At 48.6% G+C, this 19,149-nt stretch overlaps 1 protein-coding gene across 1 annotated transcript; it reads right to left on the bottom strand.

Moving 5' to 3' along the window:
* Positions 1 to 13,528: 13,528 nt before the first annotated feature.
* Positions 13,529 to 17,358, bottom strand: LOC139232557 (tubulin beta-4B chain-like). Its single transcript, XM_070862978.1, has 4 exons — positions 17,237 to 17,358; positions 15,662 to 15,770; positions 15,471 to 15,581; positions 13,529 to 14,741 (listed from the first exon to the last, which is right to left on the bottom strand). Exons 1-4 carry the CDS (start codon positions 17,291 to 17,293, stop codon positions 13,681 to 13,683), a joined length of 1,338 nt encoding a protein of 445 aa, XP_070719079.1. The 5' UTR covers positions 17,294 to 17,358; the 3' UTR covers positions 13,529 to 13,680.
* Between the last annotated feature and the right edge of the window lie 1,791 nt (positions 17,359 to 19,149).

Below are 19,149 nucleotides of genomic sequence, written 5' to 3'. Positions count from 1 at the left end.
GGTAGAAAGGCGGAGGTTTAGGGAGGCAATTCCAGAGTTTTGGACCGAGGCAGCTAAAGGCATGGCCGCCAATGATGGAGCGATTAAAATCGGGGACAAGCAATAGGCCAGAATTGCAGAAGCACATATACCACATCGGATATATGGCACAGAAACAGTCCATTTGGCATTTATGCTCGGAGGGGTTGTGGGGCTGGAGGTTTCAGACAGAGGCGAGGCCATGGAATGATTTAAAGTCAAGGAAGGGAATTTTCAATTCTCGTTCTCTACCGCCCACCCAAGTACCACAAAAATGTTATTAACGGTATTTCTTCACTACTTTCCCCCCTCTGCCTCTGCACAGAACGACTTCACATCCTGTGATTTCAGACTCCATCTCAATTCATCATGCTCTCTCCTCTGAGTTCACTATTCTCCCTTAATCTCTCCCTCCATGTAAACTCCCCAACGACCACCCCTCGACCTTGTCATCTCTCATGGCCTCGCTACTCCCATTGTGCCATTTGCAGATAAGGCCATCTCTGACCAATTCCTCGCATAGCTCTCCACCCACATACCCCTCCCAACCGTGCCCCCCCCACCCCCCCAACTCTATCATCTTGTGTCTGCACCTCTCTCCCGGCTCTCTTACAGCTGCACCTATGAACTCCCAACTATCCAGCCTTTGGCCCTTCATTCACCATGACCATTTCTGCAGCTACCGATCTGCTCAATCACACCCTCACCACCACCATTGATGCCATTGTCCCTGTTAAAACAATTACTCAATCACCCTGGCCGTTCACCCTAGTACAGCCCTGATCTTCACTCCCTTCACTCCCTGGTGCAAGGGTCAAGGATGTCTCGGAGCGGGTGCAGGACATTCTGAAAAGGGAGGGTGAACAACCAGTTGTCGTGGTGCACATTGGTACCAATGATATAAGTAAAAAAAGGGATGAGGTCCTACAAGACGAATTTAAGGAGCTAGGAGCTAAATTAAAAAGTAAGACCTCAAAAGTAGTAATCTCGGGATTGCTACCAGTGCCACGTGCTAGTCAGAGTAGGAATCGCAGATGAATACGTGGCTTGAGCAGTGGTGCATCAGGGAGGGATTCAAATTCCTGGGGCATTGGAACCGGTTCTGGGGGAAGTGGGACCAGTACAAACCGGACGGTCTGCACCTAGGCAGGACCGGAACCAATATCCTAGGGGGAGTGTTTCCTAGTGCTGTTGGGGAGGAGTTAAACTAATATGGCAGGTGGATGGGAACCAATGCAGGGAGTCAGAGGGAAACAAAATGGAAACAGAAGCAAAAGACAGAAAGGAGATGAGTAAAAGTGGAGGTCAGAGAAACCCAAGGCAAAAAACAAAAAGGGCCATTGTACAGCAAAATTCTAAAGGGTCAAAGTGTAATAAAAAGGCAAACCTGAAAGCTCGGTGCCTCAATGCGAGGAGTATTCGGAACCCAGGAGAGGGCTCCGAGCTAGTTAGAGTGGGCGAGAGCTCAGATGAACAGGACCCCAAGAAAGAATGCAAAAGGCAGGAGGCAACAAAGTAGCACTGGGGTAAGTGTAAACCACAAGGTGATAGGAAGGGACAATATGTATGAATATAAAGGGGCTGCAGGAGGGGTCAAAACTAAAAATCATTTTTAAAAACTAGTATTAAAACACTCTACCTAAACGCACGCAGCATTAGAAATAAAGTAAATGAGTTGACGGCACAAATCATTACAAATGGATATGATTTGGTGGCCATTACAGAAACGTGGTTGCAAGGTGGCCAAGACTGGGAATTAAACATATAGGGGTATCTAACAATTCGGAAGGATAGACAAGAAGGGAAAGGAGTTGGGGTAGCTCTGTTAATAAAGGATGATATCAGGGCAGTTGTGAGACGATATTGGCTCTAATGAACAAAATGTTGAATCATTGTGGGGAGATTAGAGATAGTAAGGGGAAAAAGTCACTGGTGGACGTAGTTTATAGGCCCCCAAATAATAACTTCATGGTGGGGCGGACAATAATCAAGGGAATAATGGAGGCATGTGAAAAAGGAACGGCAGTAAGCATGGGGGATTTTAACCTATATATCGATTGGTCAAATCAAATCGCACGGGGTAGCCTTGAGGAGGAATTCATAGAATGTATACGGGATTGTTTCTTAGAACAGTATGTTACAGAACCTACAAGGGAGCAAGCTATATTAGATCTGGTTCTGTGTAATGAGACAGGAATAGTAAACGATCTCCTAGTAAAAGATCCTCTCAGAATGAGTGATCACAGTATGGTTGAATTTGTAATACAGATTGAGGGTGAGGAAGTAGTGTCTCAAACGAGCGTACTATGCTGAAACAAAGGGGACTACAGTGGGATGAGGGCAGAGTTGGCTAAAGTAGACTGGGAACACAGACTAAACGGTGGCACAATTGAGGAACAGTGGAGGACTTTTAAGGAGCTCTTTCATAGTGCTCAACAAAAATATATTCCAGTGAAAAAGGGCGGTAAGAGAAGGAATAACCAGCCGTGGATAACCAAGGAAATAAAGGAGAGTATCAAATTAAAAATCAATGCGTATAAGTTGGCCAAGGTTAGTGGGAAACTAGAAGATTGGGAAAATTTTAAACGACAGCAAAGAATGACTAAGAAAGCAATAAAGAAAGGAAAGATATATTACGAAAGTAAACTTGCGTAAAACATAAAAACAGATAGTAAAAGCTTTTACCGATATATAAAATGGAAAAGAGTGACTAAAGTAAATGTTGGTCCCTTAGAAGATGAGAAGGGGGATTTAATAATGGGAAATGTGGAAATGGCTGAGACCTTAAACAATTATTTTGCTTCGGTCTTCACAGTGGAAGACACAAAAACCATGCCAAAAATTGCTGGTCACGGGAATGTGGGAAGGGAGGACCTTGAAATAATCACTATCACTAGTGCTGGACAGGCTAATGGGACTCAAGGTAGACAAGTCCCCTGGTCCTGATGAAATGCATCCCAGGGTATTAAAAGAGATGGCGGAAGTTATAGCAGATGCATTCGTTATAATCTATCAAAATTCTCTGAACTCTGGGGAGGTACCAGCGGATTGGAAAGCAGCTAATGTAACACCTGTTTAAAAAAGGGGGCAGACAAAAGGCAGGTAACTATAGACCGGTTAGTTTAACATCTGTAGTGGGGAAAATGCTTGAAGCTTTCAAGGAAGAAATAGCGGGGCATCTAGATAGGAATAGTGCAATCAAGCAGACGCAACATGGATTCATGAAGGGGAAATCATGTTTAACTAATTTACTGGAATTCTTTGAGGATATAACGAGCATGGTGGATAGAGGTGTACCGATGGATGTGGTGTATTTAGATTTCCAAAAGGCATTCGATAAGGTGCCACACAAAAGGTTACTGCAGAAGATAAAGGTACGCGGAGTCAGAAGAAATGTATTAGCATGAATCGAGAATTGGCTGGGTAACAGAAAGCAGAGAGTCGGTATAAATGGATTATTTTCGGGTTGGAAATCGGTGGTTAGTGGTGTGCCACAGGGATCAGTGCTGAGACCACAACTGTTTACAATATACATAAATGACCTGGAAGAGGGGACAGAGTGCAGTGTGACAAAATTTGCAGATGACACAAAGATTAGTGGGAAAGCGGGTTGTATAGAGGACACAGAGAGGCTGCAAAGAGATTTAGATAGGTTAAGCGAATGGGCTAAGGTTTGGCAGATGGAATACAATGTTGGAAAATGTGAGGTCATCCACCTTGGGGAAAAAACAGTAAAAGGGGAATATTATTTGAATGGGGAGAAATTACAACATGCTGCGGTGCAGAGGGACCTGGGGGTCCTTGTGCATGAATCCCAAAAAGTTAGTTTGTAGGTGCAGCAGGTAATCAGAAAGGCGAATGGAATGTTGGCCTTCATTGCGAGGGATGGAGTACAAAAGCAGGGAGGTCCTGCTGCAACTGTACAGGATATTGGTGAGGCCGCACCTGGAGTACTGTGTGCAGTTTTGGTCACCTTACTTAAGGAAGGATATACTAGCCTTGGAGGGGGTACAGAGACGATTCACTAGGCTGATTCCGGAGATGATGGGGTTACCTTATGATGATAGATTGAGTAGACTGGGTCTTTACTCGTTGGCGTTCAGAAGGATGAGGGATGATCTTATAGAAACATTTAAAATAATGAAAGGGATAGATAAGGTAGAGGCAGAGAGATTGTTTCCACTGGTCGGGGAGACTAGAACTAGGGGGCACAGCCTCAAAATACGGAGGAGCCAATTTAAAACCGAGTTGAGAAGGAATTTTTCTCCCAGAGGGTTGTGAATCTGTGGAATTCTCTGCCCAAGGAAGCAGTTGAGGCTAGCTCAAATCACAGATAGATAGATGTTTAACCAATAAGGGAATTAAGGGTTATGGGGAGCAGGCGGGTAAGTAGAGCTGAGTCCACGGCCAGATCAGCCATGATCTTGTTGAATATCGGAGCAGGCTCGAGGGGCTAGATGGTCAACTCCTGTTCCTAATTCTTATGTTCTTATGGTAAGCAGCATTGCCGCCTACAATTCAATCAATTGAGGTGCAAGTCCTCTGATTTTGTTGTGGAAGAGTCCAATCACGTAGTTGATGGAATTATTCTCTTTACAATTCCAAAGCACAGATGAATTATCGACAGTAAGTAAAATAATTTTCACATGAAAATGTAATTAAATTGAAAGATATACTGAGTTTTCAGGACAAGGAAAGAATACAGGGATGAGTTTGAAAGGAATGGATGGAACAAATTACTCTTTCAAAGGTTCTCCTCCATCCTTTACCTTTAACCTGGTTTGACATCGACAAGCACCATTCGTGGGATAGAGATTAGGCAGCTGAACCACTCCCAAGCTTCTGCTAATGCTGATCGGAAACCAAATGCTAGATCCCTTAATTAGAGGTTGCTTGGGAGATATAAGGCTCAGTCCAGGAATGTACAATCCCGCCGGTGAGTTTTGCTTCTTGGGAGAACATATCAGGAAATTGGGGACACTGTTGTGATTGCTTTCCCAAGATGCTGTCCATATTCCAGACCTTTTCTCCACACCCTGTGCATGTGGAGCTGAGTCCACGGCCAGATCAGCCATGATCTTGTTGAATGGTGGAGCAGGCTCGAGGGGCTAGATGGCCTACTCCTGTTCCTAATTCTTATGTTAAGTCCAAGGGACAACTGTTTTAGCCAATCACTGCCATAACTGGCTGGACCACAAAAACTATTATCGGGTCCTGCTCTCGTCTGCCAAAATCGCTCACTATTCCAGAATCATTCTGGAATGTAAAGATGACCCCCAGCTTCTATTCTCCACTGCTAACCGTCTTTTTAAACCCTTCTCTCCAGTCTCCATCCTCACCTCCGACAATAACTATGAGGAGTTCAAGGATTTCTTTGTCTCTAAGATTGAGACCATCCATTCGGCCTCCTCTGCCCGGTCCCTTCCTTCCCCTAGCCCACCGAGCCAAACTTCCACTAAGGAAGCCCCCTGCCCTAGCCCTGACCTCACATCTTTTCCCAACTTCTCTCCGATCTTCCCTCATGACCTTTCCAAGCTCATCCTGTTCAGGACGGGAGAGTGGAGTGCACCAGTTCCAACTGTCACAGGACAGAGAGCACCAGTTCTAACTGTCGCAGGAGAGAGAGTGGAGAGCACCAGTTCCAACTGTCGCAGGAGAGAGAGTGGAGAGCACCAGCTCCAACTGTCACAGGGCGGGAGAGTGGAGAGCACCAGTTCCAACTGTCACAGTATGGGAGAGTGGAGAGCACCAGTTCCAACTGTCGCAGGACGGGAGAGTGGAGAGCACCAGTTCCAACTGTCGCAGGACGGGAGAGTGGAGAGCACCAGTTCCAACTGTCGCAGGAGAGAGAGTGGAGAACACCAGTTCCAACTGCCACAGGACAGAGAGTGGAGAGCACCAGTTCCAACTGTCACAGGACGGGAGAGTGGAGAGCCCAGTTCCAACTGTCACAGGACGGGAGAGTGGAGAACAGCAGTTCCAACTGTCACAGGAGAGAGAGTGGAGAGCACCAGTTCCAACTGTCACAGGACGGGAGAGTGGAGAGCACCAGTTCCAACTGTCACAGGACAGAGAGTGGAGAGCACCAGTTCCAACTGTCACAGGAGAGAGAATGGAGAGCACCAGTTCCAACTGTCACAGGACGGGAGAGTGGAGAGCACCAGTTCCAACTGTCACAGGACAGAGAGTGGAAAGCACCAGTTCCAACTGTCACAGGAGAGAGAGTGGAGAGCACCAGTTCCAACTGTCACAGGATGGGAGAGAGTGGAGAGCACCAGTTCCAACTGTCACAGGACAGAGAATGGAGAGCACCAGTTCCAACTGTCACAGGACGGGAGAGTGGAGAACAGCAGTTCCAACTGTCACAGGACGGGAGAGTGGAGAGCACCAGTTCCAACTGTCACAGGAGAGAGAGTGGAGAGCACCAGTTCCAACTGTCACAGGACAGGAGAGTGGAGAGCACCAGTTCCAACTGTCACAGGACAGAGAGTGGAAAGCACCAGTTCCAACTGTCACAGGACGGGAGAGTGGAGAGCACCAGTTCCAACTGTCACAGGACAGAGAGTGGAGAGCACCAGTTCCAACTGTCACAGGACAGAGTGGAGAGCACCAGTTCCAACTGTCACAGGGAGAGAGAGTGGAGAGCATCAGTTCCAACTGTCACAGGACGGGAGAGTGGAGAGCACCAGTTCCAACTGTCACAGGACGGGAGAGTGGAGAGCACCAGTTCCAACTGTCACAGGACGGGAGAGTGGAGAGCATCAATTCCAACTGTCACAGGAGAGAGTGGAGAACACCAGTTCAAACTGTCACAGGACAGGAGAGTGGAGAGCACCAGTTCCAACTGTCACAGGACGGGAGAGTGGAGAGCACCAGTTCCAACTGTCACAGGACAGAGAGTGGAGAGCACCAGTTCCAACTGTCACAGGAGAGAGAGTGGAGAGCACCAGTTCAAACTGTCACAGGACAGGAGAGTGGAGAGCACCAGTTCCAACTGTCACAGGACGGGAGAGTGGAGAGCACTAGTTCCAACTGTCACAGGAGAGAGAGTGGAGAGCACCAGTTCCAACTGTCACAGGATGGGAGAGAGTGGAGAGCACCAGTTCCAACTGTCACAGGACAGAGAGTGGAGAGCACCAGTTCCAACTGTCACAGGACGGGAGAGGAGAGCACCAGTTCCAACTGTCACAGGACGGGAGAGTGGAGAACAGCAGTTCCAACTGTCACAGGACGGGAGAGTGGAGAGCACCAGTTCCAACTGTCACAGGAGAGAGAGTGGAGAGCACCAGTTCCAACTGTCACAGGACGGGAGAGTGGAGAGCACCAGTTCCAACTGTCACAGGACAGAGAGTGGAGAGCACCAGTTCCAACTGTCACAGGACGGGAGAGTGGAGAGCACCAGTTCCAACTGTCACAGGACAGAGAGTGGAGAGCACCAGTTCCAACTGTCACAGGACGGGAGAGTGGAGAACAGCAGTTCCAACTGTCACAGGACGGGAGAGTGGAGAGCACCAGTTCCAACTGTCACAGGACGGGAGAGTGGAGAGCACCAGTTCCAACTGCCACAGGAGAGAGAGTGGAGAGCACTAGTTCCAACTGTCACAGGACAGAGAGTGGAGAGCACCAGTTCCAACTGCCACAGGACAGAGAGTGGAGAGCACCAGTTCCAACTGTCACAGGACGGGAGAGTGGAGAGCCCAGTTCCAACTGTCACAGGACGGGAGAGTGGAGAACAGCAGTTCCAACTGTCACAGGAGAGAGAGTGGAGAGCACCAGTTCCAACTGTCACAGGACGGGAGAGTGGAGAGCACCAGTTCCAACTGTCACAGGACAGAGAGTGGAGAGCACCAGTTCCAACTGTCACAGGAGAGAGAATGGAGAGCACCAGTTCCAACTGTCACAGGACGGGAGAGTGGAGAGCACCAGTTCCAACTGTCACAGGACAGAGAGTGGAAAGCACCAGTTCCAACTGTCACAGGAGAGAGAGTGGAGAGCACCAGTTCCAACTGTCACAGGATGGGAGAGAGTGGAGAGCACCAGTTCCAACTGTCACAGGACAGAGAATGGAGAGCACCAGTTCCAACTGTCACAGGACGGGAGAGTGGAGAACAGCAGTTCCAACTGTCACAGGACGGGAGAGTGGAGAGCACCAGTTCCAACTGTCACAGGAGAGAGAGTGGAGAGCACCAGTTCCAACTGTCACAGGACAGGAGAGTGGAGAGCACCAGTTCCAACTGTCACAGGACAGAGAGTGGAAAGCACCAGTTCCAACTGTCACAGGACGGGAGAGTGGAGAGCACCAGTTCCAACTGTCACAGGACAGAGAGTGGAGAGCACCAGTTCCAACTGTCACAGGACAGAGTGGAGAGCACCAGTTCCAACTGTCACAGGGAGAGAGAGTGGAGAGCACCAGTTCCAACTGTCACAGGACGGGAGAGTGGAGAGCACCAGTTCCAACTGTCACAGGACGGGAGAGTGGAGAGCCCAGTTCCAACTGTCACAGGATGGGAGAGAGTGGAGAGCACCAGTTCCAACTGTCACAGGACGGGAGAGTGGAGAGCACCAGTTCCAACTGTCACAGGACGGGAGAGTGGAGAGCATCAATTCCAACTGTCACAGGAGAGAGTGGAGAACACCAGTTCAAACTGTCACAGGACAGGAGAGTGGAGAGCACCAGTTCCAACTGTCACAGGACGGGAGAGTGGAGAGCACCAGTTCCAACTGTCACAGGACAGAGAGTGGAAAGCACCAGTTCCAACTGTCACAGGACGGGAGAGTGGAGAGCACCAGTTCCAACTGTCACAGGACAGAGAGTGGAGAGCACCAGTTCCAACTGTCACAGGACAGAGTGGAGAGCACCAGTTCCAACTGTCACAGGGAGAGAGAGTGGAGAGCACCAGTTCCAACTGTCACAGGACGGGAGAGTGGAGAGCCCAGTTCCAACTGTCACAGGACGGGAGAGTGGAGAACAGCAGTTCCAACTGTCACAGGACGGGAGAGTGGAGAGCACCAGTTCCAACTGTCACAGGAGAGAGAGTGGAGAGCACCAGTTCCAACTGTCACAGGACGGGAGAGTGGAGAGCACCAGTTCCAACTGTCACAGGACAGGAGAGTGGAGAGCACCAGTTCCAACTGTCACAGGACGGGAGAGTGGAGAGCACCAGTTCCAACTGTCACAGGACAGAGAGTGGAGAGCACCAGTTCCAACTGTCACAGGAGAGAGAGTGGAGAGCACCAGTTCAAACTGTCACAGGACAGGAGAGTGGAGAGCACCAGTTCCAACTGTCACAGGAGAGAGTGGAGAGCACCAGTTCCCACTGTCACAGGACAGAGTGGAGAGCACCAGTTCCAACTGTCACAGGACAGGAGAGTGGAGAGCACCAGTTCCAACTGTCACAGGAGAGAGAGTGGAGAGCACCAGTTCCAACTGTCACAGGATGGGAGAGAGTGGAGAGCACCAGTTCCAACTGTCACAGGACAGAGAGTGGAGAGCACCAGTTCCAACTGTCACAGGACGGGAGAGGAGAGCACCAGTTCCAACTGTCACAGGACGGGAGAGTGGAGAGCACCAGTTCCAACTGTCACAGGACAGGAGAGTGGAGAGCACCAGTTCCAACTGTCACAGGAGAGAGAGTGGAGAGCACCAGTTCCAACTGTCACAGGATGGGAGAGAGTGGAGAGCACCAGTTCCAACTGTCACAGGACAGAGAGTGGAGAGCACCAGTTCCAACTGTCACAGGACGGGAGAGGAGAGCACCAGTTCCAACTGTCACAGGACGGGAGAGTGGAGAACAGCAGTTCCAACTGTCACAGGACGGGAGAGTGGAGAGCACCAGTTCCAACTGTCACAGGAGAGAGAGTGGAGAGCACCAGTTCCAACTGTCACAGGACGGGAGAGTGGAGAGCACCAGTTCCAACTGTCACAGGACAGAGTGTGGAGAGCACCAGTTCCAACTGTCACAGGACGGGAGAGTGGAGAACAGCAGTTCCAACTGTCACAGGACGGGAGAGTGGAGAGCACCAGTTCCAACTGTCACAGGACGGGAGAGTGGAGAGCACCAGTTCCAACTGCCACAGGACAGAGAGTGGAGAGCACCATTTCCAACTGTCACAGGACGGGAGAGTGGAGAACAGCAGTTCCAACTGTCACAGGACAGAGAGTGGAGAGCACCAGTTCCAACTGTCACAGGACGGGAGAGTGGAGAGCACCAGTTCCAACTGTCACAGGACAGAGAGTGGAGAGCACCAGTTCCAACTGTCACAGGAGAGAGAATGGAGAGCACCAGTTCCAACTGTCACAGGACGGGAGAGTGGAGAGCACCAGTTCCAACTGTCACAGGATGGGAGAGTGGAGAGCACCAGTTCAAACTGTCACAGGAGCATCCAGTCGTGCCCCGGTAACTGCCCCCAAAGGAAATGGAGTGTGGGAAATTGCACTCCGCTTCCATTGAGGGGTGGTAAGGCCAATTCTGCGGCGGGAGCAGGACTTCCACGCTGGGGGCTAAAATTCCTGGCCCCAGAAGGTTACCGCCCCCAAGATGGGAGCCCGTGGGGAGGCAGAGGGAAGACGGGGGCGGGGGATGGAGGCGAGAGTGGTGGAGGTGGGGGGGCGGAGGACAGGAGGGGCCACATTGCAGCGAATGTCTGGGGAGTCGAAGTGTGTTGGAGGGGCAGGGCTGGAGGCTCTGTGCCTCGGTGCGGGGAGTGTTCAGAGTGGGTGGACGGGTTGACTGCGCAGATGGTGGTTGTGGTGTGGTTAGCGTCACGGGGGCGTGGCTCCGGCGTGGCCAGGGCTGGGGGCTCGACATCCGGGGGTGTTCGGCATTTGGGAAGGATTCTGACAGGGCGGAGCGGGTTGGGTGCGGGGGGAGTGTCCCTGGTGTTGGGTGGTCCGGAGCCGGGGGGGGGGGGGGGGGGGGGGCTCGGTCTTGGGATGGGCTGTTTGGGGCTGGGATGGGGAGAGACTTCTTCACTCAGGAAGTTGTTGGCCTGTGGGGTTCCCTGCCGCAGATAATTGTTGATGCCAGTTCATTGGATGTGTTCGGGAGGGAGTTGCGGCTGGGGGGGGGGGGGGGGGGGTCGGGAGGGTGATCAGCCATGATCTTATTGAATGGTGGTGCCGGCTCGAATGGCCTACTCCTACACCTATTTTCTGTGTTTCTATGAGACCCACTTCCTACTCCCTTGACCCTATACCCACCAAATTGCTGACCACCCAACTTTCTTTTCTGACTCCCATGTTAGCTGACATTATTAGTCTTTCTTTCCTCGAGAAATATCCCCTCCAAATCTGCCATCATCACCTTTCCTCAAAAAACCAACCCTCGACCCCTCCATCCTTGCAAACTACCACCCCATCTCCAACCTCCCTTTCCTCTCCAAAGTCCTTGAACGTGTTGTTGGCTCCCAAATCCATGCCCATCTTTCCCGCAATTTCATGTTTGAATCCCTCCAATCCAGTTTCCGCGCCTACCACTGTACCGCAATGGCTTTCATCAGTCACAAATTACGTCCTTTGTGACTGTGAAGAGGGTAAACTATCCCTCCTCGTCCTTCTTGTTTGCAGCCTTTGGCACGGTTGACCACTCTTTCCTTCTCCAACGCCGCTCCACCATCATTCAACTGGGTGGGACTGCACTCGCCTGGTTCCATTCTTATCTAATTGTAGCCATTGACACCTACAACAACTTCCATCGTCGTACCTCTGGTGTCCCCCAAGGATCTAGCCTTGGACCCCCCCCTATTTCTCTTGGCAACATCATCCAAAAACACATCAGTTTTCACATGTACGCTGATGACACCCAAGCTCTATCTCACTACCATTTCTCTCGACCCCTCCATGGTCTCTAAATTGTCAAGACTGCTTGTCTGGCATCCAGTTCTGGATGAGCATAAATTTTCTCCAATTTAATACGGGGAAGACCGAAGCCATTGTTTTCGGTCGCCGCCACTAACGTTCCTTAGCCATCGACTCCATCCCTCTCCCCAACTTCTGTCGGAGGCTGAACCAGTTGCACAACCTTGGTGTCATATTTGACAACAAAATGAGCTTTTGGCCACATATCCACAGCATATCGAAGGTTGCCTATTTTCACCTCCGTAATATCGCCTGTTGCCACGCTTGCCTCAGCTCATCTGCTGCTGAAGCCCTCATTCATGCCTGTTACTAGACTTTACTATTGCAAAGCACTCCTGGCTGACCGCATTCTACCCTACGTAAACCACGTAAAACTCAGCTGCCCGTGACCTAACTCACACCAAGTCCATGTGCTCGCTGACCTACATTGGTTCCTGATTAAGCTCAATTTCAAAATTCTCATCCTTGTTTTCAAATCCCTCCATGGCCTTGCCCCTCCCCATCTCTAATTTCCTCCAGCCCCACCAGAGATGTCTGCCCTCCTCTAATTCTGCACACTTGAGCATCCCAGATTATAATCGCTCAACCACTGGTGGCTGTGCCTTCTATTGCTTAGGCCCCAAACCTCTTCGCCTCTTCCCTCCTTCAAGATGTTCCATTAAACCTACCTCTTTGACCAAGCTTTTAGACATCTGCCCTAATTTCAGGTGTCAAATCTTTTGACTCATACTACTCCTGTGAAGCACCTTGGGACGTTTCACTATGTTAAAGGCGCTATATAAATAAAAGCTTTTGTTGATAGAAGGAAATGGGAGGGCTATCTGAAATTTGTGGTTTCACTATCCCGGAGAATCTCAACTGGAAGCACGCATCTTCATTGCTCAATCCACATCTGCAAGAAATGTACTTTCCTCTTTTGTGCCAAACTCTCTCACTCAGAAATTGTTCAACTCTCAATCTCAAACCTGTCTGAAATTTGACTACTGTTCTCTTACCTGGACAGAGTACATGACAAATCTGTTAAATCCTTTTCTTTCTTCTATCCTTCAGCCTCCCTCAATTATAACCTCTTTCCATTTTACTTACTGTTACTTGACTGAACTTTCCTTCCTGGTTCTTAAATTTCAACTATCCCTCTTTCCTTTGAAAATAAAAAACTCATTGTGCCACTTGGTACACAGTCAGACTTTCCCAGGATGCCCTCCCTTCGAGTGTTTCCTTCTCCCTGCAATGTACAAGTTTTTAATTGACAGCCAGCTTGGGTTTACAATCACTTTCTTGATTTGTCTAGTCTTGTCCTCTGGTCTTTTCAATCCTGGTGGTGTCATGCTATATGACCTTGACTCTTCATTATAAAAATGCAAGCATTCACTGGTTGCACTAAGTGTTACAGTAACGAGAGTTTAGCCAAACAGTTTCATGTAGAACTCCGCATATTGTGAACCATCACAATGCATTTAGTTGATCCACAAAAATGAAAAACCAATGTGTGGTCTGTCCAGAACACTACAATTTAAGCATAGCAATCTGGCTTGTACTCCGTTTTGGCTATATAAGTCAGCCTTTCATAATTGTCAACTCAAGCTTCAGGATCTTTTTATCAGTTTGCATATCTATGAATTGAAAGCATGGTGGGGAAAAACACAAACTAAATTACAATCAACAATTTTTATTTAAAACTTTTCAAACTAGCAGTCAATATAAAACAGAAAATATGAAACTACAGGGAAAAAAGACAAACTTCAGAAACAGGTCTTAATGTAACAAAGAAAACAGGTTTAGAAGTTCATAATATACAATTCTGTTTATGCAGCCTCTTCCTCACCCTCCTCCTCAAATTCACCTTCATCTCCAACTGTGGCATCCTGGTATTGCTGGTACTCAGATACCAGGTCATTCATATTACTCTCAGCCTCAGTAAACTCCATCTCATCCATACCCTCACCAGTGTACCAATGCAAGAAGGCTTTTCTCCGGAACATGGCAGTAAACTGTTCAGAGATGCGCTTAAATAGCTCCTGGATAGCTGTACTGTTGCCAATGAAGGTGGCAGACATCTTGAGGCCTCGAGGTGGAATGTCACAGACAGCTGTCTTAACATTGTTGGGAATCCATTCAACAAAATAGGTACTGTTTTTATTTTGTACATTCAGCATCTGTTCATCCACCTCTTTCATGGACATGCGGCCTCGGAAAATGGCAGCAACAGTCAGGTAGCGGCCGTGCCGAGGGTCACAGGCAGCCATCATGTTCTTGGCGTCAAACATTTGTTGGGTGAGCTCAGGTACGGTGAGGGCACGGTACTGCTGGCTGCCACGGCTGGTCAAAGGAGCAAAGCCAGTCATGAAGAAGTGCAGACGGGGGAAGGGGACCATGTTCACTGCTAGTTTACGCAGGTCAGCATTGAGCTGACCGGGGAAACGCAGACAGGTTGTTACACCACTCATGGTGGCAGACATTAGGTGGTTCAAATCACCGTAAGTAGGAGTTGTCAGTTTAAGGGTATGGAAACAAATGTCATACAGAGCCTCATTATCAATACAGAAGGTCTCATCAGTGTTCTCCACAAGCTGATGGACAGACAGAGTTGCATTATAAGGCTCTACTACAGTGTCAGATACTTTTGGTGAAGGCACAACACTAAAAGTATTCATGATTCTGTCAGGGTATTCTTCACGGATTTTACTAATAAGGAGTGTTCCCATGCCAGAGCCAGTGCCACCACCAAGTGAGTGGGTGAGCTGAAAGCCCTGGAGACAATCACAGCCCTCAGCCTCCTTTCTCACCACATCCAGAACAGAGTCGATCAATTCAGCACCATCAGTGTAATGACCTTTGGCCCAATTGTTACCAGCACCACTTTGACCTGCAAGAAACGAGAGCATGATACATTCTTACAGCTGTGAGGCAATACATCAACACACCAAAACAATCTCTTGCATAGAGAGATATCCCAAAGCTCAAAATTGATCCCCATTCCAATACAGACATCATGTTTTTAAGTCCCTAGTTTCACAGCATTGCTTTAACAGATCAGTTACTCAAAACGTCTCCATAGGAAATGCCAAAAATTGGCATTTTATAATAGCAGTATTTTATTTTAGATTATTCTTTAATTAAAACTAACCAAACCATCAAGCAGGAGAACTTTCTTTGATGCAAAACTAAGCGAGATGGAACCAAGGTGGCAAAAGAAAAAATATCCAATAGGCAACTCAGGGAAAATGCTAGATCATTCCAGATAGTTTGAGATGACCAAAACTATTAAGCCTTGTTGCAACCTTCAAGAATATGAACCATTAGATGGGAAACAAACATAAAATTTAAATCTTCTCAAAAAAGGACCAAGTAATTTTCATAAAATGTGGTTATGGCACCACTCACTTCCCACCTCCTTCAGGAATTAGTACAAGGCAATCTGGACTGCAAACATAATTGATGCTATACCTGGCAAAGTACAGCAGTTTTGGTAAAGTCTTAAGTTAATTACCCATCCATCAACTAACCATGGAATAGCAATCTCAAAGTTCATTTTCATATTACAAAAAGATGACAATGAGCTTAAGGTAGACACTTCAATAAAAATGTTACATACCAAACACAAAATTATCTGGTCTGAAAATTTGTCCAAAGGGTCCAGAGCGAACAGAGTCCATAGTACCAGGTTCCAAATCCATGAGAACAGCCCGGGGTACATATTTGCCACCTATTTAAAAATAATCAAACATAAGACATCTCGATGTTTGTAATGCAAGCAAAAATACAATCAATATTTTCAATTAATACCTGTAGCCTCATTGTAGTAGACATTAATCCTTTCCAGCTGAAGATCACTGTCTCCATGATAAGCTCCAGTGGGATCAATGCCATGCTCATCACTGATAACTTCCCAGAACTAAAAACAAAAAAGTAGTCTTAATAATAATCGTCATAGGAACAGGAGGCGCCATTCAGCCCCTTGAACCTGTTCCTCAAAAGGTCAAAAGCAGTAAGCGTCAAGTCAAGCTATCACTCACTTATGGCATCAGGAAAACTTAGAGAAACATTAAGCATTTTGACAAATTGATTTCCCCATACCGTTTTGAAATAAAATTTCAAAACTTCAAAATTCTACCAAAACGGGTAAATCTTTGCCTGTAACATTTACATTGATAGCAATCCATATTGGAAATAAATACTCACACACTGCAACCCAGTTTGGACAAAGCCTTAGTCCCTTGAATTTTGGTCGTCACACTTTGATCATATTGTTTGGCTCTTGGTTTTGCGAGTGCTTCAAGTATTTATTAAAAAAATGAACTAGACAAATTGTGCAGAAACCAATGCCAATGTATCTCTGCTGAAGGAAGCAAGCACCAACCTTACTGCCGTTGTATCAAAAGTTATACAGGTTGAACACCCTTTCCAGAACCCTCGGGACCTGGCCTGTTCTGGAGAAGGGATTTTTACGGACATGGGGTGGTCACATGAATGGTACAGGTACTGAGCAAGGGGATATCGCGGGGTCAGGCCAGTGATTGCGGGAATCGGCAGCGGGGAAGGACTTCAATTTGTTCATGTCGGAGCTCTGCACTTACACTACTTGGTGGCCGGGAATGGTTCTGGACGACGGGTGGTTCCGGATAAGCAAGGTTCAACCGGTAGAATAATGTAAGTCATCGGAGTGGGTCCTCGCGCCCTGCGGACCACCCGCGCATGCTCAGCTCACTGTGCCCGGGTAATCTATAGGAGGAGCGACGACCAATCGGAAGAGAGTGTGCGAGGGGCGAAAGCTTGGAGCGGGAAATGTGCAACTTGTCACGCGGACGATACACAAACGGCCGGGGATTCACCACTGAAATCGGTGGGGATAAAACCAGGGCGGATTTGTATTAACAGGTACCTAGGTCGCGGTACCTGAATGTATCGCAAAAGGTGAGCCCGGACCCGAGAGAGATGGAGAGTTGGCCATGATCTGAGATACATCGCCTGACGATATTCCCGACGCGGGAGGCGCGCTTCAGCCCCGCCAAACAGTACGCGTGCGCTCCCTGCTTCACTGGGCTCGCGCAGGCGCCCTGCATCTTTGCTCGCGCGCGCTTTCCAACCGCCACCCAACCGAACTCGACCGCCATTGGCTCGTCGGGAATTCAACCGTCAAACCGCCCCGCAGCCGTCCTCAGCCAACGCCTCGACAACCCCAGCCCATAACCTCCACATTATTAGCGGAATAATGTAGTGATTATCGCGCTGCGTAAAAAATGAGCAGCGTCCTCCGCCTCGGTATCGACGGGGTCTTCGCCCCGGAATCCCGGGAAGATTCTCCGGGCGCAGCCCACCGGCCCAATTTCCTCACTCCCTGACCGACTACAATACACACACCTTAGCTCCAATCTGGTTACCACACTGGCCCGCCTGAAGGTGCACGATCTCTCTCATCTTATCCACTCTACCTTCTTCACTCTGCCACTGAAAAATAACGGACGTCGAAACTGAGCACCAGGCGCTTGCGCCGCGCTTTATATAGCCCTCTGCGTCATCGCCGCACTTTCCATTGGACGGCCCATCCCCTCTTCAGTCTATTGGTTAATGCTGATGTCAATCAAAGCCAACACCCGCCCATCGCGCGGAAAGTGTGCTCCCATGGGTTCACTCCGGTACTCACGTGATTGGTTCAGTCCAGAGTCAGCACGCAGTGCCTTGGCCGGCCCACGTGGTGAGAAGGGTGGGGCAGGAGGCACGTGACTGGTATGTGCGGTCACGTGCTTGTTAAAGGCGCACCGCCTTAGTACATAGAAAATAGGTGCAGGAGTAGGCCATTCGGCCCTTCTAGCCTGCACCACCATTCAATAAGATCATGGCTGATCATTTACCTCAGTACCCCTTTCCCACTTTCTCTCCATACCCCTTGATCCCTTTAGCCGTAAGGGCCATATCTAACTCCCTCTTGAATATATCCAATGAACTGGCATCAACGACTTTCTGCGGTAGGGAATTCCACAGGTTAACAACTCTCTAAGTGAAGAAGATTCTCCTCATCTCAGTCCTAAATGGCTTACCCCTTATCCTTAGACTGTGTCCTCTGGTTCTGGACTTCCCCAATATCGGGAACATTCTTCCTGCATCTAACCTGTCCAGTCCCGTCAGAATTTTATATGTTTCTATGAGATCCCCTCTCATCCTTCTAAACTCCAGTGAATACAGGCCCAGTCGATCCAGTCTCTCCTCATATGTCAGTCCTGCCATCCCGGGAATCAGTCTGGTGAACCTTCGCTGTACTCCCTCAATAACAAGAACGTCCTTCCTCAGATTAGGAGACCAAAACTGAACACGATGGTGTTTGGCAAACCTTTATCCATGCATTAAAACACATGATGCACTTGTTCCCAAAACATTATTCGTTACTGCACTAAAACAAAAGTAAAATAGTGCGGATGCTGGCAATATGAAATAAAAACAGATATGCTGGAAATACTCAGGGCCAGGCAGCATCTGGGGAGAGTTAAGGCGCTGCATTTTAATGGGCAGGCACGCTGGGAGCGGGTTGCTGCATGTCTGTCAGTGGCTTTTTAACACAGCCACTTCACTAGCATCTGATTTCCGGGTTTCCCATCCAATTAGCATCAGCGGGCATGGTGACGACCCGCATGATGCAATCTCAACTCCAGTATTTAAAGGGACACTCCAAACATGCAAGGTGAAGCAGTTGGAGTTGGCATGGCGAGAGAAAGAAGTTGGAATGGAGTTGAGACGGGCAAAGACTGCGCCCCGCTTCACTGACGCCTCCCTGGATGTGCTGCTGGGGGCTGGGAGGACATAGAAACATAGAAAATAGGTGCAGGAGTAGGCCATTCGGCCCTTCGAGCCTGCACCATCATTCAATAAATTCATGGCTGATACTTCACCTCAGTACCCCTTTCCTGCATTCTCTCCATACCCCTTGATCCCTTTAGCCGTAAGGGCCATATCTAACTCCCTCTTGAATATATCCAATGAACTGGCATCAACAACTCTCTGTGGTCGGGAATTCCACAGGTTAACAACTCTGAGTGAAGAAGTTTCTCCTTATCTCAATCCTAAATGGCTTACCCCTTATCCTTAGACTGTGTTCCCTGGTTCTGGACTTCCCCAACATCGGAAACATTCTTTCTGCATCTAACCTGTCCAGTCCCGTCAGAATTTTATATGTTTCTATGAGATCCACTCTCATCCTTCTAAACTCCAGTGAATACAGGCCCAGTCGATCCAGTCTCTCCTCATATGTCAGTCCTGCCATCCTGGGAATGAGTCTGGTG

Source organism: Pristiophorus japonicus, chromosome 20 (genome assembly GCF_044704955.1).
Source record: "Pristiophorus japonicus isolate sPriJap1 chromosome 20, sPriJap1.hap1, whole genome shotgun sequence".
Taxonomy (NCBI): domain Eukaryota; kingdom Metazoa; phylum Chordata; class Chondrichthyes; family Pristiophoridae; genus Pristiophorus; species Pristiophorus japonicus.
This window is presented reverse-complemented; position numbering and strand designations above follow the sequence as displayed.